The following is a 22,936-nucleotide window of genomic DNA, read 5'->3' as shown; positions in this document are numbered from 1 at the left end:
CAGCTCCAGGAACAGACAGAAATTGGAATCTATTTTTTTTTTTTTTTTTTTTTTTATTTTTTTTTTTTTTTTTTTTTTTTTTTTTTTTTACAGTCCAGTCATTTTCCCTCTCCCAGTCTGCCCTCTGGCAGGTCCTCATCCCATTCCTCCTCCCCATTGTCTCCAAGGGGATGTCCCCCTGACTCTCCAAACCCCACCAGACCAGCCCTACTCCCTTGGTGCCTCAAGTCTCTCCAGGGTTAGGTACATCTTTTCTCACTGAGGCCAGACTAGGCAATCCTCTACTGTATATGTGTCGGGGCCTTGTACTAGTTAGTGTATGCTGCCTGGTTGGTGGCTCACTATATGAGAGATCTCAGGGGCCTGGGTTATCTCTTTTTAAAAGACTGGCTTCTATCTATCTATCTATCTATCTATGTATTTTTATGTGTGTGCTACGCTGTATGTTTATATGTACATGAGCATGAGTGCCTCTGTATGCGCAGAGATCAAAAAGGATGTTAGTCTGCAGAACTGAAGTTGCAGGTGCTTATAGGACACCTGGCTTGGTATAAGGGCGCTGGGCTCTTAACTCCAGCCTTGTGAGTAGTGATTCACTACTAAATTATATTTAGAGTCAACATGTTTCAACCATAATAAAATTCAATATATGGAAAAAAAAGTCTTAAATTGTCTTCTTCAGTTTCAAAGGTAAACAGAATAGATTACATAATCCTAACCATCTCTCTGATATATTTGTATGTGAATTAGGAGTTGTAACTCTCCCAAAATGTATGGTAGAGTTACTGCAATTATTTGACTTATTCATCTATTTAAAATAGGCAAGACAAACTTTCTGTGACTAATCTTAAAACTGAAAATGTGAAGTGCTTCAAAATCCAGAGCCATTTGTAGAGAACCCATAGCGGCTTTTCCTGCAACCAATGCCTTAGGATACAGCTACGCCAAAGACACTGTAGGAAGCATCCTTCAGCTGTGTGTAAATGGCACATAAAGCATGTAAATGAATCTTGTGTTCACCCCCAAATGATCCATTATGGATATCAAAATATTCTCAAATCTGAAATCTGGATGTCTTTGGCCCCGAGCGTTTCAGAGAAAGGGTACCCATTCACCCATGGCTCCATGCCCCAAACCTCTTCAAGATCTAACTCCATCCAGCTGCCATCTTAACAGTGTTTGGGCCTGAGATACAGGTTAGATTATCAGGTATTCTGCATACGAGTTGCAGCCATGGGAACACATGTGTTATGTTTTCTTTTCATTGGTGCTTTTGGTTTGTTTGTTTGTTGTGTTGTATTCTTCCTTCCTTTTTCTTTTCTTTTTTTCTAACCATTTCCTTGAAACAAGAAATTATAAGTGGATCTAGCAAGATGGTTCAGTAGGTAAGAACATTTGCCACATAAAAGTAAGGACCTGAGTTCAGATCTAGTCACCACATAAAAGCTGGGTATGGTGCCTTCTAATTCCCGTGCTAGGAGACAGAGACAGGAGGATCCAGCCAGCCTAGCCGAAATAGCAGCTATCCCATTCAGTAAGTAGCCTTGTCTCAGAAATAAGACCCCTGGTATATGATGGAGAAAAGTAAAGGAGGACACCCGGTGTTACCTCTGCTTCTGCCTATGCACACGAGCACAGCATACGTCACGTGTGCACAGCCACACAACGTAAAGAGTAGGCTGGAAAAGAATAGAGCTACTCTTCTTTGGGTGATATTTAGGATATTTAAATTTATAAACTGTAATTACATATATTTTTTCCTACTGTGAAGGGGGTGATTGACAAAAACACTACCATGCTGTCACAGCAGCAGCAGCTGGATGTATGACTTGCACAGCTGTGTAAGTGACACTCTGAGTTTTGTTCTTTACAACACACAATACACGTGACAGTGATCCGAGGACTGTGACTTAGCAAAACAAGTACCACACATCCTCCCTTCTTCCACACTGCTGACCATTGTAAAAGGGGGTTTGTGTGACTTAATGTCAGTGTGAAAATGCAGCTTGCCAACAAAAACAGCTTTTCTTAAACCACATGTTTGCTGTGTGACACCATTCCAGGGAAAATGAATAAATGTTAACTTTCCGCAGATACGAATCGGATGATGTAACATACTGCCAAGTACATCGTAGTGAGCCAGTGAGTTTTAGTGGGGTTACCCACGGGAGCAGAAATGACTCAGAGAGCTGCATCATTACTACACGCCCTCCCCGCAGCATGGGTGATGGGTTATGGAAGCTGCAAACCTGAGAGGCAGTGCATGGTTTGCAGGTAGCCTGACAGGCTGGAGAATGCCTCTTCCAGGAAGCACTGTTGGTTCCTGCCTCTTTTAGATGGTTTGGTAAGTCTGAGAGTGTCTCTCAACAGCAGTCCTAGCTGCTTAGATGAGCTTTGTAAGCTTCTGATAAGTTCAGGGACTTTCTGAAGCTTTTGAGCTGTTTTCTTTCTGAATTTTGAAGCACATTCTGGTCTGAACAGGCTTCCCTGAAGCACATGGTGCCTCGTCTGGAGGAGGTGCTGCACAGAGAGGCTTATGTGCCAGCAGTGGTTTTATGTGGCAGCAGTGGAAGAGAAGGTTGTCTTGTCAGTGGTACCTCTTACCTTTTGTGTTTAGTTTGTGAAGAGACTAATAAGATTCCAATAATGGCTAGATGTTATTTTTTAGATATTATCCTTTAACAGGGAATCTTTAAGTACTCACTGAATGCTTCGTATGTGAAGCTCATTGCAGTAGATGTTATGTTTTTATAATAATTCATTGTGTGTATGCATGTGGCATGTGTATGTGCATGAACATGCAGTGTATGACATGCCATGCGTGTGGAAATTAGAGGATGTCTTAGTCAGGGTTTCTATTCCTGTACAAACATCATGACCAAGAAGCAAGTTGGGGAGGAAAGGGTTTATTCAGCTTACATTTCCATACTGCTGTTGTTCACCAAAGGATATAGGACTGGAACTCAAGCAGGTCAGAAAACAGGAGCTGATGCAGAAGCCATTAGAGGGATGTTCTTTACTGGCTTGCTTAGCTTGCTCTCTTATAGAACCCAAGACTACCAGCCCAGGGATGGTCCCACCACAATGGGCCCTTCCCCCTTGATCACTAATTGAGAAAATACCTTACAGCTGGATCTCATGTAGGCATTTCCTCAACTAAAGCTCCTTTCTCTGTGATAACTCCAGCTGTGTCAAGTTGACACAAAACTAGCCAGTACAGAGGACAACTTATATCACGTGGGATTAGCAAATCAAACTCATGTCATTGGTCTTGTCAGCAACCATCTTTAGTGGCTGAGTTGTCACCCCCAAGCCAAAAAACCCAAACCCTTTTAAAAGTCTCTGTAACCTTTGTTGGCCTGGTCCTCACTAGATACCTAGGCTTGAAATCATTAGTCATTCTCTTGTGTAGGATCACTGACCAGTGATATTAACCAATTTAGGTAAAGTTGAAGTACATAAGGTACATGAGATATGTGTTGAAAGAAGGCGGGACAGAATACTTCAGGGCAAATAATCAACTGGAGAGGAAATCTTTCAGTGAGATGGGAGAGGGGTCATAGGCTCTAAGACCAGTAATGACTGAGATGGGTAAGGGTAGTGGGAACAAATGTCAGTTAATGTGTCTTTGGGAATCTGGAATTGTCTCTTTTCTAGGGATCCAAGGCACATGACAACACAAGAAGAAGCCATGCACAGAGCTGCTGGAGCTACAGCTGCAGCTAAAGTTGTGCAACTGCGACTAAGACCATGGACAGCATGCTTCTATAGAAATCAAGGGGTCTGCTCATACTCGGATTCAGTCACAAGACAAACGGGGCTTGAACTTATGTAAAATGATTGAAAATATGCACCATTATCCAAGACCATAGAAATATGTATGGGAAAAATTTTTAGTAAAGAAAAATAAATGGCTAAGTAAATCATGGTCAGTCCAATCATTGATAGCTATGTATCTATCAAATAAGTATATAAAAACACAGTGATAAAAGACAAGATGCATATAATGGTTTATAGAAATGTAAGCTATGATTATAACTCATAAAATACAAAAAAGATAAAGAAAATTGACTTCACAATCTTCCAGCAGGTATTCTTCCTTCTCTCCTGGTCTCTGTGAAATACAGCTATACTTTTGTTTTTTTTTTATTTTTTTATTTTTGTTTCTTCCCCCTTTTTTATTGGATATTGTCTTTATTTACATTTCAAGTGGTTTCCCATTTCCAGGTCTCCCCTTTGGAAATCCCCTGTCTAGTTTTGATTTATTAAATGTCAGTTTAAATATATGTATAGTTTAAAGAAGTCCTGGTTCTTACTCTGAAGGTGTTCCTGGTCTATCTAGTATGATGACAGGAAAGCATCCCCCAACACGAGAGACTGCAGTGTGTCCTGGAGACTCTTGATTACAGTGTCCTTTAGACATGTGTCAGGTGGAATGGATGCTGGTAAGTGTCCTGGTTATCTTTATTTTAAAAGGCTATTCATAACAAGATATGCGTGGGTGTGTGCCTTATTTGTTGGTGGTAACAGGGCCTTGTTATATGGCACACACTGGCCTTAAACTTGTTACCCTCTTTCCTCAGCCTTCATGTGCTGGGACTGTAAGTATGCATGCCACATCTAGTTATAGTGTTATTAGTCTCATAGTGTTTGGTTTTTTGCTTTATCATCTCATCTCCCAGCATGTGCATCACTCCTCACTCCCACAGACTCACGTCTCCATACTACTGTGTGTTTCCATTTGTCCCCTCAGAGGTTGCTAGAAGGGCATCTGGTCTTGCTTGAGTACATCCCAGTCCCTTACCTTGCCTGAATGTTTAAAGTTATTTTTCTTCTTTTTTCCTTTTCAAATTTATTTATTTTATTTTATGACATGGGTGCTTTGCCCACATGTGTGCACCATATGTGCTCTTGTTGCTCACAGAGGTCAGGAGAGGGAGTTAGATCCCTGAAACTGGAGTTTTGGATGGTTGTGAGCCACTATGGGGGTCCTGGGAACTGAACCCAGGTCCTTTCTCCAGCACACCACTTTCTGCATGTTTTAATGAAATGGTAGGCACTTCCCTTACATACAAATAGAAACATGCTTATTTGAGTACTGTGAATGACATAGCGGTCAGCTCAGCCACCCACTTCACACATTTCCTCACTCCTGCCCTTGGTGTTTTATGACCCTGCACCTTTCTGTGTATAGATTGGGTTGTTGGGAGGAACTGTCCTTTCTCTCATTGGCTTTTCTGTGAGGTATGCAGCTTTCAGATAAGCCAGCGAGTTGTGATAGGGGCGGAGAGATGGCATTTGTGGCACAAACTCTAAAGCTGTACCTTTTTAGTTCACAACCTTCCTAATGCTGTGACCCTTTAATACATCTCTTCGTGGTGTGGTGGACCTCAACTATAAAACTACTTTCATTGCTACTTCACAGCTGTAATTTTGCTACTGTTATGAATCATAATGTAAATAATTTCGGCCATAGAGGTTTGCAAAGGGGTAGTGATCCCCATGTTGAGAACCACTGCCTAAAGTCTGTCTGGGGACTGTTCCCCTTGTTAGCACTTTCCCTAGCAGAGTGGAGCACACCTGGCTGGCTCTGTAACTCTGGGACAGTAGAAAGGCATTGAGCTTTGTTTCCGTGTTGTCTGTTTCCCTGTGCAAAGGCCTGTGGCAAAAGCACCTCTGTCTGTAAAGGGGGGAAATGAACATCTGTTCAAACCCTGATGGTTTAATGAAGTTCATTGAGTCTGAAACAAACTGTCGGTACATAGACAGGAGAGAAGGATACACATGTATTAATTTCAAGCTTATGGTAATTGCACTAATCACGACACTCAAATACATGCCAGGTAAATAGTTGAAGCTTACAGTCTCCCTTCATAGGGGAGAAGAAATGGGGCGTATAGGCAAGATGAAAATCGGGTAAATGATCTCTTATAGAGAGAGCCAATGGGATGAAAGTGCTGGGCCATTCTGTCGCGGCTGGCTGTGGTGTCTGTTCTGCTCCTTGACCTTCTGGAGGATCAGGCTGCTATTTACAGAGGGTAACTCTACAGAAACCCTCTTCTAGCAATTCAGAGGCAAAGGAACTAGGGATGGGGAGGTGGGAAAAGCACCCATCATAGCAAAGCATTATACTTTGGGTTGCTGTTCCCAAGCCCTAACATTGCTTAAAGAAGACTGATTTTATGTACTGAGTTTCATCTACCTATTTTCTTTTTTTTTCCCTTTCTTTTTTTTTTTTAATTAAAGATTTATTTATTATATCTTAAGTACACTGTAGCTAACTTCAGACACACCAGAAGAGGGCATCAGATTTCATTACGGGTGGTTGTGAACCACCATGTGGTTGCTGGGATTTGAACTCAGGACCTTTGGAAGAGCACAGTCAGTGCTCTTAACTGCGGAGCCATCTCTCCAGCCCCTCCCTTTCTTTTCTTTTCTTTTCCTTTTTTTTCTTTTCTTTTCTTTTCTTTTCTTTTTTAAAAATTTGGACTTGTGGTTCATGTGAAACCATGCATACTCACTACATACTGAGTAATTCCTCTATAATCAGAATTGCTTTTCTTCTTTTTCATTTTTAAATTTGGCAAAAATAGTGGCTGGAGAGATGGTTCATCAATTAAGAGCACTTGTTGCTCTTTCTGAGTATCCAGGTTAGATTCCCAGCATTCACATGTGACTATCTCCAGTTCCAAGGGATGTGATGATGTATGCATGTGATACACATACATGCATGTGATACACATACACTGTGTATCACATACATGTGATCAAAACACTCTTCCACATTCAAAATATAAAATTGAAAGCATTTTGAGAAAGTCAGTAGTTTGTATACAAAGGTAAAGTATAACAGCTGGTGGTCACCTCACCTTTCTTAGTTCTGCTAGTATAAATTCAGTAGTCAAAAACAATAAGGTTGACTGCTTATGTTATTTTTAAAAAACTATTTATTGGTTCTTTGTGAATTTTACATCATATACCCCAATCCACTCATCTCCACCTATATCCATACCCGTCCTCCACCCTTGCACCCTACCCCAAAAATAGCTTGTGAAAGCTGTAATGTGTTACACTGTATTCCATAGTGTACCCTTTTGTCTATAATTCTTTGTTTGCAGATGTTCATTGCAATAACTTGTTGGTGTAGTACCAGGTTTCTGGCTTCTGCTACTCTATTAATACTGGAACTTCAGTGGGGCTGCTCTTGGATGTCCTGTTGTTACCCTGTTTTGTGGTGTAGTTTGGGGTCTGTGGGATCGGCCCCTTCAAGCTTTCCAGCAGTTATTTGATGGGGTAAATGTTAAGGTAGGCCAGTTCAAAGCCCTGGATCTTGGCCTTAGTGGTATCTGAGCTGGTCATCTTGCTGGTTCTCCTGTTCTAACATCCTCAGGGTGGCTCACTAGCAGTCCCCACAACCAGGACTAGCTCTGCTCTGCTGCCAAGGTGAGATACAAGGCCTGCTATACAAAATGTTGTAGCTAGTGAGAGAAATGGCCAGTTCTCTCACTCTCATGACTGGGGCCTAGCTCTCCTGCTTGTCATAATTGGAAAGGTATGAGGGTGTCTTGCCCTCATCTGTACTGCTGCCCAGGAGACAAGAGACAGGGCTGGCTCTCCTTCACTTATGCCCTTGGAGCCAGCTCACCTGCAACTTCCACATCCTGGGCCAGCTCTGCTGTGCTACACAGGCAAGGTGCAGGGCCAGCTCGCCCACTCTCACAACCCTAGGGCAGGCTCTCCTGGGAGTGTGTGTGTGTGGAGGGGGAATAGAAGAGGGCATCACTCCCTCACACAAGCTGCCACATGGCAGACAAATTGCAGGGCCAGCTCTCCCATGTTCACACCCTTGAGGCTAGCTTACCTGCACCCTTATCATCAGGGTCAGTTCTTTTGTGTTGCCCAGGTGAGGTGCAGGGGTGTTTTAGCAATTGAGGGGCAGGGACAGCTCTCTAGCTCCCATAACCCCATCTCCTGTCTACTGTCAGTGGTGAGGGCAAAAGAGAGGGGAGGGGATTTTTCCTTTGCTGAGGCCAAACCCAGCAGACAAGCGTCGGGGCTGGCTCTTCCAAACTCAAGCCCACAACCCACATCCAGGGCCAGGGTCTAGGTGAGGTGCAGGTTAGCTCTACCAAGTGCTGCAGTACTTGAGTGGCCTGAACAGCTCTCCTCCTCTCATAGGGCCAGCTCTGTTGCCTGCCATAGGTGGCAAGGGGTGGGGATAGTCTTGGGGGTAGGGGCACATCTCTGCCTTGGCTATGTCACTGAACAGCAGACAAGAGGCAAGGTCAAGTGTTCTAGCTCACATCCTCAGGTCAGCTCGCCTGACCCCCTGATATCAGGGACAGCTCTTCTGTGCTGCTCAAGCAAGGTGCAGAGCCCATTCTCCCAAGTGCTGCAGCTAGTGAGGGGCAGGGCCAGCTCTCCTGCTCTCCTACAAGGCCCAGGTGAGTGCTGGGACCAATTCTGCACAGTCCTCAAATATCAATATGTCCATGGGTAGCAGCCCAGACCAGGGATGTCTGTCTAGCCTTTGGTGGTAAGAAACCCCTGTTGCTGCAGAGCTACAGACCCAGACTTAGCCCCAGGCGGCAGCACAGGCAGTACCCCACCATGGTCCTAGGTGGCACCACTGGCTATTCACATTAGACTGTTCCTTGCTACCCTAGAGCCTTCAGTGCTGCCTCTCTTCATTGTGTTCATGTCCTGTTTCTCTTTCTTCTCCATTTCTCCACCACTTACTTGCCTAGGGTCTCTGAGTGTCTGGAGTTGTCTCAGGAGCGCTATGTTTTGCCTGTTCATTATGGTACCAGGCAGGGATCATCTCAGGCATGGTCTGCCCCTTCCCAGACCTGCGTGGTGCCACACTGATTTCAGGCTTGATCCTATCTGGGCCCCTTGGCACAAATCTGGTGGTCTTCTCAGGCTTGCTTCTTGCTTGGGCTCACCTGAGTAGCTCCATTCAAGGGTGGTCTGTCATGGGCCCAGGGCCCCAAGCAGGATTCTTCTAGTCTTTGGTTTGTTCCTTGTACTGGCACCAGACTGATGATTGTCTCAGGGAGTGTTACGCTGTTAATCATTCAGATGTTCATAGAGTTAGGACACTGTTGGTAGACATAGCCCCTCTCCTCTCTCTGCTACCTACTGATACACATGTGGCACAGCAGCCACATCTGCTACATCCGTAGGAGCCGTGACTCCTTAAGTTCTTGCTGATGAAGGCTTTCCTTCATTTCCATGTTCGTTTTATCTATTCAATAACTTCCATTGAAAATATCCTATGTGAGACCACTGTTAGAAGAGAGCTTATAAAGAAAAGATGGACGAAAATGTTATTGTAATGACCTTGTGACTGGTCTGTAAACTGTGAATATTAATACAACATCAGAGTCTCCGCCTGGCAGAGCTGTGGTTGGAATGCCTACAGGTCAGAACAGCAGCTGTGGATGCAAGCTCAGGCGTGGTATTGAGGGGGAGACCAAGAACTAAGAGATGGTTAGAAAAACTGGACCCTGACTATGAAGACAATAACAACTGGCAGGTGTTTGTCAAAGGCAGGACAGAGTGTGAGAGAGGATGACTCCTGGGGGTAGAGATGTCTTATTACAACCCAAAAAGCATCAGGGCTTCAGGGGTGACTCAAAGGGCAGGAGCACCTCTGCTCTTCTAAACCTGGGTTCAGTGGCAGCACTCACATGCAGCTCACCACTGCCTGTAGCTCCAGTTTCAGGGGTCTTAGGTCTTCTTCTGGCCTCCTCAGTACCAGGCATTCACACACACAGGCACAGGAAGTAAATCATTTTAAAACCCCAGGAATTAGACTGGGAATACAGCTAGCTCAGTGGTAGAGCATCTCGCTAGCGTGTATTAGGCCCCAGAGATAAATTCCCAGTTCCATGAAAAGAGATTAAAAAGAAAAGAAAGCAAGCAAACGGTTTTAATGTAGCTAGGAGTTGAGCGACAGAGAAAACATGGTCACATTTTATTTTTTCATCTACTGACTCTAGAGTGGCCTTCAAGTGCTATGTCAGTGCAGCATCAAATATTATTATGTTATTTATAAAAACCTGTGTTTACTAGTGATCTTATAAAATATAACCTCACAATAGGAGACGGTATCTGTCTTAAGGTTTCTACTATATAAAATACCTTTTCTGTGACATGGGACCATTGGCACTTTAATCTCTGTCCATAGTGGCCTCTTTTCTTTCCTCTTGTGTTTCTGAGATAGGGCTTGGTGTGTTGCACAGACCAGCCTCACATTCCTGATTCTCCTGCCTCCATCTTCCTAATCTCAGCTGGGATTATTTTATACAGGAAGGACTCCCTTTTCTGAATGAACATTGAGTGGGGAGGAAGTCACAGTGTCACTTAAGACCACAGAAGTGTGGTGTGTGGCATGCAAGTCACCAGGCAGCTCTTCTGTGTTTTCATCTCTGTTCTGTGTTCTGAACACTTGGACGTGTTAGCCACAGCTAAGCTAGACCTCAGGTCCCTGAATTTCTTGAGTTTATTAACCATAAACCCAAAGAGTTACCCAAGACTCCTTTTAGCAAATTACGCATTGCAGTCTCTCTGTATCCAGTGTCTCTAAATCACTTTCTAGCTGGTTAGTGTTCCTGGTCATTTTTATAAAATCTTACAATGGGAAAATTAGGTTTCTCCAATGGAGTCTCACTGAGCATATGAATCACACTCCAGGGTAGGCCCCATGCCCAACAGTAGATGGCCAATACAAAATGAACTCAATAGTATATTTGTAGACTCTAATCTCATATTGCTTTGTTTGGGCACTTTTTATATTGTCTTTTGTATATATATTTTAGCTACTGGTTTGGTCTTTTTGGGAGTGTGTGTGTGTGTGTGTGTGTGTGTGTGCATGTTGGCTTTTGTTTGCTTGTTTTTTTTTTGTTTGTTTTTAAGAGGGAAAGAAAAGTTTTAAAGTTGGGTGGATGTGAAGGATCTAGGAGAACCTACAGGAGGAGAAAATCAGGATCAGAACATCCTGTATGAAAAAATTTCAATTATAAAGATAAAACAAAAAATAAGTTTAGCTAGCTATTAATTACATTGCTGTAATTATAGCCCTTAGGAGGTAAAAGCAGGAGGTTATGAGTTCAAGCCCAGGCCTGGGCTACGTAATGAGACCATATTTCAAAAACAAGATATAACAGGAAAACAAACAAACAAAAGTCCCAAAAGGTAAAACACCCCCAAAAGGCTTATGCATCTCCTTGTCAGGGATACAAGATGGAGGAGTATATGGTGAGGCCTTCTTGCTGGGAGGTCATGTAGTAGGAAGCCCATGTGTCCATGCTGTGTACCTTTTAGTTTTTCTCCCTCTTAAAGTCACCAGTACTCAGTCACAAGAGCTTGGCTCTGATGACATTGCCTAATCTTAATCCTCTCCCTTACACCATATTTGCGAATGAGTAGATGGGTTAAATTTCCCTCATGAGAAGCCTCATAGTGGGGATTAAATTTCAATGCACCAGAGACTTGGAGGACACACTTAAATCTTGGAGCAACGTCTCCCCCTTCCAGGAGATTAAGAGGAGTAAGAAGTGGCAAGGAGGCTGGCGGGTGACATCGGCCAGCGGGTGACATCGGCCGGCGGGTGGCATCGGCCGGCGGGTGGCATCGGCTGGCGGGTGACACCGGCCAGCGGGTAACACCGGCTGGCGGGTGACATCGGCTGGCGGGTGACAAAGGGCCTGAACAAACAGTTCAGACTGCAGTTCTTCCTAAGCTCTAGATATGGTTGACAAGGAGGTGGGAGACAGAAGTCAAAACCCAGAAAGTGCCACACTTCTACCTGCAAGTGATTTACTCTGACAATCTAACTGCTTCCTCCTTCCTCTTCATGGGCTTCTTGGACCTGCAGCTCACATGGCATCAAGGACTGCTGGCAAGGAAGGTTGATTGTTTGTGGTGGGCAGTGCATTAGAAACTTGCTTGGAGTTGGCCTTCAGACTTAAAAGCTGAAGCCCAGAGGTATGGTCTGTGTTGCTTTTTGGGTCACACTGAAGCTAAGAATTATGTATTAGCCAGAAAGGGACACGTGTACCCAGGAAATCACCTCTCCCTTCCTAAATGGTCAAGGCTGGGACTATGGAGAAAGGAAAGGGAGAATGTCCATCACAGCTACACAGGACCACCTAAAACACTCAGCTGCCTGACCACTAGAGAGTGCATGAATAGCTTGTGTAGGGACCAGTTCTCTTGGGTAGATCAAACTGCAAAGCCCTCAGTGACAGAAGCAGAGGAAGAACTCAGAGGAAGGACATATACAGCTCAGTGTAGCAGACTACCCTGTGGAAAGACGGTGACTGTACCCCGTTTGTAAGGGAATTTTCTTTCCTTAGACCCCAAGGGACCAAGCATGAAAAAAATACGTTATAGTAATAACAGGAGCTGGAAGTCCTTTGAAAATATTGATTTTACGTGGCGGCCTTCCAGAAGCCCTACTCTAATGGAGGCCTAGAGTAGCTTATTTATCTTTGGCACACCTCTCAGTAAGTGACCGTGTGATAGGCAGGACCCTGCCTCTGGGCCCTTGATGCTTTGTGGCCAACACACCCCTCTTTTTCCACTAAATTTGTACATATGGGATTTTCCTACTACAAGATGTTTCACATCTAGAGTAAGTGTGAGAAGTCCATTCATCTTGATCCTGCTGCATCCACAGCAATGTGGTGTGCCTCTGAATGATGGTCATTGTAGGAATGGCATTTTATCCACAAGGCTTAGCTGAGTTTGACTGCTGCTCTCTTTACAATTCTGCTCCTACAGTTCAGAGGCCCAGACTTACTGTGCATCCCAGGAGGCAGCCAGGAGCCAGAGATAGGAGCACTGAGAACCATTGGATGAGGTTGTACCCCATGCCCTGTCAGGCCAGGCTTTGCACAGTTACCTGCCAATGCATTTGGTTCTCTCCTGGCCACGTATTTTTGGTTTAAGCAGTCTTTGAGACATATTGAGTCTGCATAAACAATCAGATATTGCACAGGACCATTTAGATATATGCTACAGCTGGTAATGGGCTCTGAAACTTTCAGCCCCAACTGTCAGCAAACATATAGAATAGATGGTTTAAATTAGTGGGTCCTTATTAGCATCTGGTATTTCTGGGTCACTGCCTCAACGTTCTTTGTCAGCTCTCATTTTTGTGGAGTTTTATTACTTGTCATAATGTTCAGTAACAGTTTAAGGAATTCATATAACAGACTGTACCAGGGGCACTTGTTTTTGTGCACCAGACCTGGTGTTAGATGAAAAGTTCTAAGAATGATTGTTGTCTACCATTTATGAAACTTCCTAGAACAGGATTTATACCCATTTGCTATGGGCAGTCCCTGTTTTGGAGCTTACAGCTCCATTAATCAGAATTACTTTGTTCTAGTCCTGCATTCTCTCTGATGAACATGCACTAGGCATTGGAAAGATGAAGGCTGGGGTGTGGCTCTGTGGTAGCACTTGCCTAGGATGTACGAAGTCCTAAGTTCCATCCTGGTGTTTCCCCTGCAAAGTAAATATTAACAATAGATCTCAAGTTTTAAAACATGTTTTCTGATGGAGTTTTGAAAGATGATTTGGGGTATGCGATCGAAGGACTTATGATGGGGTAGGGAAGGTTTTGGCTCATTCTAACTTATGGCTCATTTCCTTACTTTTAAGCATTAGTTTTACTTAAAGTGTAATGTCTGATCCAGATGTTAACAAACTTGACTGTTCACAGTCTAAATGATAATTGCCCAAAAGTCCTTTGATAAAATACACAAAAATACTTTTCATAAAATGTTACTGATTTTGCTTTAGGGCTGTGAGTCTGGCTCAGTTTTAAAGAGAGCACTTGTCTTTAATGAGTCAGACGCTGGCTTCAGTTTTGAGCATTGCAAAATAAAATTATTTTTAAATGATTTATTTTATTTCTTTTAATTATACTTGAAGGGGTGGGGTGGGAAGGGGATATGTGCACATGAGAAGAAGGCATCCAGGGGACTGGAGTTGGAGTCAGTGAGCCATTTGAAGTAGGTGATGGGAGAGAAAGCCAGGCCTTCTGGAAGTGCTCTGACACTTAACCCCTGACTCACATTCCAGATGGAGGTGCTTCTCATACCCAGTTGCTATGAGCTGCTACGCTGTTCCCATCTCTACATGTGGTGCTGGTTTCTAATCTTGGTGCATCTTTAAAACCAGTGACAGCCTGTAAAGTAGCTTTTTGTTGTTATTATTGTTATGAAAATTCATATTGTAAAGAAATTCCTGGGATAGTTAAGAAAATGCATTTCAATATCTGCATATTCCTATGTCTGTATAGCCCGTGCATAATCAATCCCTTGTCAGTAAGTTGAGACGCTTACTTTAAAACTGATGGCATCCTGGCTATCATTTTTATTAGTATTCTGCATAGTTTTCATTATTTGTTTTTTATCATTTACTAAAATACATTTAGTTATGTTGGGGGGGCAGTATGCATTTGCAATAGAATGCATCTTGTGAAAGTCGGGTGACACCTTGGAGAAATCAGTTCTCTTCCTATGCTATGTGGGTCCTAGGATTTGAACTCAATTCATAAGACTTAGCAGCAAGCACTTTTCCTACTGAGGTCCTAACTATTTCTTTATAACAAACACTGTGGATTTCATAAATAAGTGGAGTGGAGATATGTCAATCATCTAGTTTTGAAGAGTTTTAATTAATGTTGCCTAATCATTCTTTGTTATTTAGTCATATAAAATATGCAATGTGTTGAATGGTGGGCAGGCTTTTATGTGAATTATTTAGTTTAATCCTCAAAAAAATCTTATGTGGGAACATCTGGATTCCAGCTGTGTGCTGAGCCTGGTGCTTGGCAAGGTCATATTGTAATGAGCAGAATCATCACTGGAGCCCACTATGGAGTAAAGAACTGAGCTGAAGACACTCTGGTGAATGAGATTGGCAGAAAGGCTGAGAAGAGAAATCTGGGCTACTCTTAACAGCATAGCACATGGGATATAGAGAGACAAAGCCAGAAGGAAATTATCTTTTGTTTTTCTGTGTTTCTTTTTTGAGACAGGGTCTTACTATGCAGCTCAAGCCTGCGTCAGGACTTCACCCTCTTCTTCTGCCCTCCAGTGCTGGGATGACAGGTACAGACCATACTCACAAGGAAAACGTCTTTGGAGCCGATGTTGAGTATCTAGTGTGAGGGAAGAGTTCAAGGCAGAGGGGTCACTGTGGTAGGGTATGAGGAAGACGTGTTCCTGAGCAGGGAAACCGGGATGCCAAGGCCCCTAGTGTAGTTCAACTCAAGGGAAGGCCAGGCCCTTTGCTGCTGCCGTCTTTTTGGCCAGGTTAAGGATATTGTTCTTTTCTCTAAAAGTCTTGGGGAGCCTTAGAAGTGTTTCTGTTAGATGAGACCCAAGAGAATAGACATTTGAAAAGCTCTACTCTGTTGGTATGGAGACTGTGAGCTTGGAATGGGTAAAATTTTTTATCACCCTACAGTCTCAGTATCCTCATTACTGTCTGTTCATGAACAGAGAGTACTTACACAAAATTTAAAATTCATATTTGTAGGGTAGGGGTGGGGAGGGCGAAGATGGGGACGAAAGACGAAAAATATGTGACATAGGACCTGAACACAAGAATTAATCTAGAATTCAGAAGTCCCCACCCACTTTGCCATTCTGTTGGGAAGACTGAATTTGTTTAAAGGAACAGATTCTAATTCATTAAAAATTGGACTTTTTATCTTTATGTTCACTATGAATCATCTTATGTGATTTCTACAAACCACATTTGAGACTGTGTCTGGGAAGGACTCTGGTAAGGTACAGCGTGCTTCCTAGACCAATGGGTGTAGTGCAAGGGTAGGCATGCAGAGATAAGCTTTTGTTTTATTTTTTTTTCTTTTTAACAATCTCTCTGTGCTGCTGATGGAATGAAGCCTGTGGTTTGTATGTGCACAGGCTGGCTGCTAGCTGTGTCCCAAGACCTCAGCTACTAATGCCTACCCAAGGCACAGGCAATATATCTGTAAAAGGCATATTTCTTCAATTTTTCTTTTAGTTTTAAGAAACAAACATTTTATATACATTGTGCATTAAAATATGATGACATTGTCTTCCCCCTTTTCTTTCCTCCTCCAGCTTCTTCCATACCTTTCCCTCTAACTCCATGGACGTTGCCACCACCACTCTCAAATTAATAACCTTTCTTCCCTATTATTATTTTACATACATACACACACACACACACACACACGTACTGATGAGTCTGTTTTGTTGTTTATGTGTATGTTTTCAGAGCTAACTACTTTGCTTTGAGTAACCAGTTAGGATACTTTTCCATGGGAGAGGTTATCTCATCAATTGCCTGCCTGAAATTCCTTGTTCAGGGGATCTGACATGGTAACCCTCCCCCCCCCCCCGGGTTAACATGTCTGTTGATATGGCCATTGTTCTGATCTTGTTTATGCAGCCATTTCTATGAGAGACTGTTTGGTAGCAGACTTCCAGGCATTAGGACTTTTAGAATCTTCCCACCCTGTGTTCTATGCAATGTCCTAAGCCTTAGATTCATAAGCTGTGATGTAGTTGGGAGTGGGAGTTCCCATGGTCCATTCATCAATCTCTGCATAGTGTCTAGTTATGGTGTTCTGTGTTGGCCCGTATTTACTATAAACAGAAGTTTATTTGATGATGGGTCATTACTACTCTCTGTGGGTATAAGAATAATATTTAGAATGAAGTTCTACACATCTAGTGGAAATCTATGACCTCACTAGCCCCAACAAATTTTCTGTCTTGTTGAGTGGGCCTTAAAGTTCAGTTGGACAGCTGTTGTTTCCCACCTTCATGGTGCCACTAATCATTCCTTTATGCATACCTTGCTAGCTCATCCTTGTGGTTCATAGGTATCACAGCTGGGTTTACTGGTCCCCATCATCCCTTGCAGAATACTTTCTGGCATCATGGAAGTTAGACAGCAAGAAAGAAGGCTAGATTCAGATGAACTCATTCAAATCTTGTTTCCTGATCTTGTGATATTTTCAACAGTAGAGCTTTACCCTCCAGGAGCAATAGCCATAGTCTATATTGTTTGGGGAATCACTTGGCTTCCCTGTCCAACCATTATAAATGAGATTTCTTTCTTTCTTTCTTTCTTTCTTTCTTTCTTTCTTTCTTTCTTTCTTTCTTTCTTTCTTTCTTTCTTTCTTTCTTTTTACTGTTTCTGGGTGCTTATCTAAATGATTCTGAATATATTTTAAGATTTAGAGGCCAGTTACATACAATGTTATCAGAAAAGTACATATACTACTCTAATAAAATTTTATATCACTAGGTTAAGTTATTGAGCAATAATACAAAACATTATAATCTTACAAAATATTAAAATCTTAAGTTATGAAATAAAAACTCATTTACTTAAAATTAAGTATAATATGTACATTCATTCTTTTTTTCCCTGTTTCTTTTTTATTATTATTAGATATTTTCTTTATTTACATTTCAAATGTTTTCCCCTTTCCTAGTTTCCCCTCCGAAAATCCCCTATCCTCTCTCCATCTCCCCCTGCTCCCCAATCCACCCCCTCCTGCTTTGTGGCCCTGGCATTCCCCTATTCTGGAGTATAGAACCTTCACAGGACCAAGAGCCTCTCCTCCCATTGATGACCGACTAGGCCATCCTAGTCGGATGCAGCTAGAGCCATGAGTCCCACCATGTGTTTTCTTTGATTGGTGGTTTAGTGAAAGGGAGCTCTGGAGATACTGGTTAGTTCATATTGTTGTTCCTCCTATGAGGCTGCAAACCCCTTCAGCTCCTTGGGCACTTTCTCTAGTTCCTTCTTTGGGGACCCTCTGCTTTGTCCAATGGATGGCTGTGAGCATCTACTTCTGTATGTGTCAGGCACTGGCAGAGCCTCTTAGGAGACAACTTTATCAGACTCCTGTCAGCTAGCTCTTGTGGACAATTTTCTAGACAGATACCAGGTACCAAAGTTAAATCAGGATCAGATTAACGATCTAAATAGTCCTATATCTCCGAAAGAAATAGAAGCAATCATTAATAGTCTCCCAACCAAACAAAGCCCAGGACCAGATGGGTTTAGTGTAGAGTTCTATCAGACCTTCAAAGAAGACCTAATACCAATACTTCTCAAACTATTCCACAAAATAGAAACAGAAGATACTCAACCCAATTCTTTTTATGAAGCCACAATTACTCTGATACCAAAACCACACAAACACCCAACAAAGAAAGAGAAATTCAGACCAATTTCCCTTATGAATATCGATGCAAAAATACTCAAAAAAAAATATATATATCCTCGCAAACCGAATCCAAGAACACATCAAAACAATCATCCATCATGATTAAGAGGCTTCATCCCAGGGATGCAGGGATGTTCAGTATATGGAAATACTCCAGTGTAATCCACTATATAAACAAACTCAAAGACACAAACCACATGATCATCTCGTTAGATGCTGTGAAAGCATTTAACAAAATTAACACCCATTCATGATAGAAGTCTTGGAAAGATCAGGAATTCAAGGCCCATACCTAAACATAATAAAAGCAATATACAGCAAACCAATAGCCAAAATCAAACTAAATAGAGAGAAACCTGAAGCAATCCCACTAAAATCAGGGACTAGACAAGACTGCTCTTTCTTTCCCTACCTATTCAATATAGTACTTGAAGCCAGAGCAATTAGACAATAAGGAGATCAAAGGGATACAAATTGGAAAGGAAGATGTCAAAATATCACTATGTGCAGATGATATGATAGTATACATTAGTGACTCCAAAAATTCCACCAGAGAACTCCTAAACCTGATAAACCACTTCATTGAAGTTGCTGGATATAAAATTAACTCAAACAAATCAATGGCTTTTCTCTACACTAAATGAGATTTCTTATGCCTGGTTTGGGTCTATGGTTCTTGTGATTAACATCGTCAGTATTAGTCCTAGTGGCATAACTTCTTTTAAGTGATACATGTATATGTATTGCATGTGATTTTAGGTAAATATAATACAAGTGTGTATTATTTATGCATATGTGAGGTTTTAATCAAACAACCTTGGTGTTATCTGCCCTCCTTTGCCTTCCGTGTTAACCTCCTATTTTCACTCTTGTTTAACATTTCCTATTTCCTGCGATCCCCCACACTTGCTGAGGCCTACACCTGCTGGCCCTGTTCCAGGGGGAGTAACTATGTCATTCTGTCCCTACCAAGGTGATGCTCAACTCAGAAGTTAAGATAAGTTTTTGCAGGGAAGCAAGGTTGCTCATCATGTAAAGGTGCCTGCCAAGCTTGATGACCTGAGTTTGACACCAGGATCCACATGGCAAAAGCCATTCAAGTTCTGCAAGTTGTCCTTCTGACCTCTACATATGTACTATGGTACATGTGGATGTGCCCAAGCACACACACAAACATGTAAATGTTTTAATAATAAAGTTTAAAATTGTTGATGATTTCAGAATAATGCCTGCTACCCTCCAGGATATGAGTCTTTTCTCATGGTGGGGTGTAGACTTGTATGTTCATACTCTGATCACCCTTCCTACCAATGTGCAGCCCCTATAGAAAAGCCAGGGGCAGAGACTGTGGTTTGTGTCCTGAGGTTTTAGTTATTATGTACAAATTGAAAATGAAGGAACCTTTTAAGGTTTTGTCTTTAGTCACCAGTTTTCATTGTAAGCATTTTTACAGGTGAAAAATTATGTTTTTGTTTCTAGTTTTAATTTTGAATTTAAAAACTCTGTCATGATATAAACAAGAATTGAGAAAATAGCTCTTGATCCTATTAATATTTTAGCAGAATGACTTTTGTACCTGCTTAAGAAGAGACAAAGGTCTCTGCCTTCTTTTTCATTGTACAAACACGTAGCAAAGCATGAGTTGATTGAAGCAATTATAGTCGGAAAACAGGTTTTGGTGAGCAGTCTTACAGTAGACCTATACCAAGTCATGTAAACCACATTAGACTGATCAGTGAAATGTGAGGCCTAATCAGATTTAACCATAGTAGGAGCTGTGTAGTAGAATAATAGCAATGCAATGGAAAAATAAAGTCAGATTTAAATAAGCTACATTAAATACAAAATGAAACCATGGAAGTGTACAGTATCTCACAGCAACATGTGGGACCCACCTTCAAAAGTCCATGGTGACTTGGATTGTCAGATGCTGGCCCCTGCAGGAAGCAAGGTGTGTCAATAATAAGATTTTCACGTGATAATTGCTATGGGTTTCAGGCAGTTATGATTTTCTGCAGGCTTCAAAGGTCAATAGTTTTATCTATGTATTGTCTTTACTCTGTAAGCCTCTCAGGCATCCAGCCTAGCTAAGAACTAGAGTCCCAACCAATACTTATTTTCCTAGGGTCAAAAAAGCATTTCTCAAAGAAATAAAATAGCATTTTTCACTTCAAAATAAGCATTTCCTTATCTGTTATCAAAAATGATTATGAAAAGTTAATTACATAAAAACCTTATCATGAATTCAAAAAGGCTGGTTGAGGGGACAGAAGGAGTTAGGGGTGGGAAGGATGCAAATACACCGTCCTCACAAAATCCTCACATTAATAAAGACAAGTTAGAGAATTAATTGTGAATTAATTGTAACTTTGCTGTTAGATATATCTATATCCTAGGCCTAAATGCTTAGAGAATCCTAACAATGCCTAGGCTACTCTAGGCTCCTGACTATGTTATTGAACAATCTGTAAAGACTGATTCCTCCATTCCAAGCACTGTTTTGATGTCCTCAGAACTGCAGGCTTTGAGAACACATCCAAGCTTCTGAGAGACTGACATGACAGTTTGTGTGGTTGGAAGTTTATGCAGTGCTTGGTTCCCTATTAGACGTGCTATCCACCTCAGATCTAGTGCTCCAAAGACATTTACTCATAAAACTCTTATATCCACATGTTGTCCAGCCTGGGGTTATCATTTGGCATTAAGGCAAAAATCCCTGATTTGTGAATGGGGAGAGACTGCAAAGAATAAGAATCAATGCCCAACATTTAGGAAAAGAATAACTTCATTTCAGAGACCAATACATGCAAATAAACATCCATCAGAGGGTATGCCAGTGCAGTTATTTTCATGTGTAAACCACAATACATATTAAACACATATCAATTAATGTTTGTTATAAGTACAATATTATTTAATTTATGGGAAGTCATCCATTTCTTCCATTAAGGTACAGTTGTTCTTATATAGTCACCATTGTAAGACACTATCATTGAAGAGGTTTCAGAAGTCACTGGAAAGAGGAGGCTAGGTAATATACTCGACCGACTTTAAACTGTAGTCAGCTATAAGACTGAAAACATTCCAGATCCAAGAGGAGTTATTTTGAGGAGTTTAAGTGCCAGTAAACAGAAGCTTACAATAAATACATCTATTTAGTTGTCACTGCAGTCTGTTTTTAAATGTGTAATTTGTCTAGGTCATGTTGTATTTGTACAGAAACATCTATTGAATTGAATTAAATGTCTGCTTCCTCAATGTAGCTCTGAGGACATATTGAGCAATTGTGCGACTACATTAAATTATAAGCAGCTGTCTCAAAACTATTAATTAATGAAACCTGAAACAAATTTAGAACAATAAGAAGAATTGATGAGTGTTAGAATTCAGCAGTATGTTTTGCATAAATAAACTGGGAAGACCTGAATAGCCCAAAAGGCAGCAGTGTGGAACCAGATGTGGAAACTGTGAGGTATTATTATTACGATTTATTGATAGTGTTTTTAAACAGATGCGCGAGTTAACAGATGCTGTTTTATGTGACTTTTTAAAAATGAATTTTACTTTATTAGAATTGACATATACTTTGCTGATCAAGTTTTGAATCATGGTGTAAAATTTTAAGGCTTATGGGTTAGATAGAGTAATCACATTTAAAATATGTTTTAAAATTATAAATATGATTTTTAAATGCTTTTGCTTTTGACTTATCACACCAGTCTTTGATTTTAAGGTAACTGGCAGGTTTGGTTCAGTAAGCATCTGTGGCATTAGTTGGATGCTTAAATCAGTTAGCAGTGGTTCCTGTCTTTCAGTCCTCGCTAGAAGTCCAAAGTGCAAACTGATTTGGGTGTTGGGGGAGACACATTTGATTCATTATCACATTAAGGCCCAAACTACTAAATCATGTTCTTAGGCAGCTATGATGTAGAAGAAAACAGAGAAGAAGATGGGGTCATAGCAAAGGAAGACTTTCAGTGACCTGCTGAAAAATTTGTAGAGGGATTGCCTGCACTTACGTCGTCAGGAATTCTGAATGGGTCTAGTCTTTAGCCATTCTCTGCTCAGTTTCCACCTTTTTCCACACTGCAATTGGTAGTTGAGTTTGGAAGTTGGTATTTACTTGATAAGCCTGGTGCTTTGATCTGTTAGATGCTCTGATGAGCACTCCTTTCTTTTCTTTGACAGAGTCTCACTACATAGTCTAGCTGGCTTCAGACTTAGAATCCTCTTGCCTGGGCTTGTTGAATACTTACCTTGTACCACCATGCCTGACCTTTTCCTTTGATCTGCATTGGGACATTTATAGCAACTGCCACCCTTGTCATAGTTGTCTAGATATTTGGCTTGGCTCAGTAAGCATGTGTTGAATAAAGAAGTAAAGAGGAGACTCCTGTACCTCTGTTCTCGTTCCTTTTTACTGATTGTAGTTTCGTCACTAACTGCAGCTTGTCTCATCTCACACTGAGAACTATTTTAGATGACACCTCAGTTTGTGTTGCTGTAACAGTGTAATAGACTGAGTGACTTACACACAGACATCCATTTCTCACAGCTCTGAAGACCTGGCAAGTCCAAGATCAAGGTGCTAGCATATGTGGTGTGTAGTGAAGGTGCTAGCATATGTGGTGTGTAGTGAAGGTGCTAGCATATGTGGTGTGTAGTGAAGGTGCTAGC

General features: G+C 41.6%; 1 protein-coding gene and 1 non-coding gene across 4 annotated transcripts in view; one reads left to right on the top strand and one right to left on the bottom strand.

Annotated features, from left to right (window-relative positions):
* The window catches only part of LOC110325408 (ubiquitin-conjugating enzyme E2 E2), a 289,650-nt gene that overhangs the window by 54,692 nt on the left and 212,022 nt on the right, over window positions 1-22,936 (top strand). For 2 of the 3 annotated variants that reach the window (XM_029541488.1, XM_029541487.1), the window contains exon 4: window positions 15,059-15,131. The exons of the other annotated variant lie outside the window; for it this stretch is intronic. In XM_029541488.1, the coding sequence (XP_029397348.1) occupies window positions 15,059-15,131 (73 nt within the window). The remainder of the gene's footprint in view (window positions 1-15,058; window positions 15,132-22,936) is intronic. 3 annotated transcript variants of the gene reach the window in all.
* Window positions 9,058-9,192, bottom strand: LOC115064598. Its single transcript, XR_003844435.1, has one exon. It is a non-coding gene; the product is annotated as a small nucleolar RNA SNORA17 (small nucleolar RNA).

This window comes from Mus pahari, chromosome 8 (assembly GCF_900095145.1).
Source record: "Mus pahari chromosome 8, PAHARI_EIJ_v1.1, whole genome shotgun sequence".
Taxonomy (NCBI): domain Eukaryota; kingdom Metazoa; phylum Chordata; class Mammalia; order Rodentia; family Muridae; genus Mus; species Mus pahari.
Note: the sequence above shows the minus strand (reverse complement) of the source record. Positions and strands in the feature narration are given on the sequence as shown.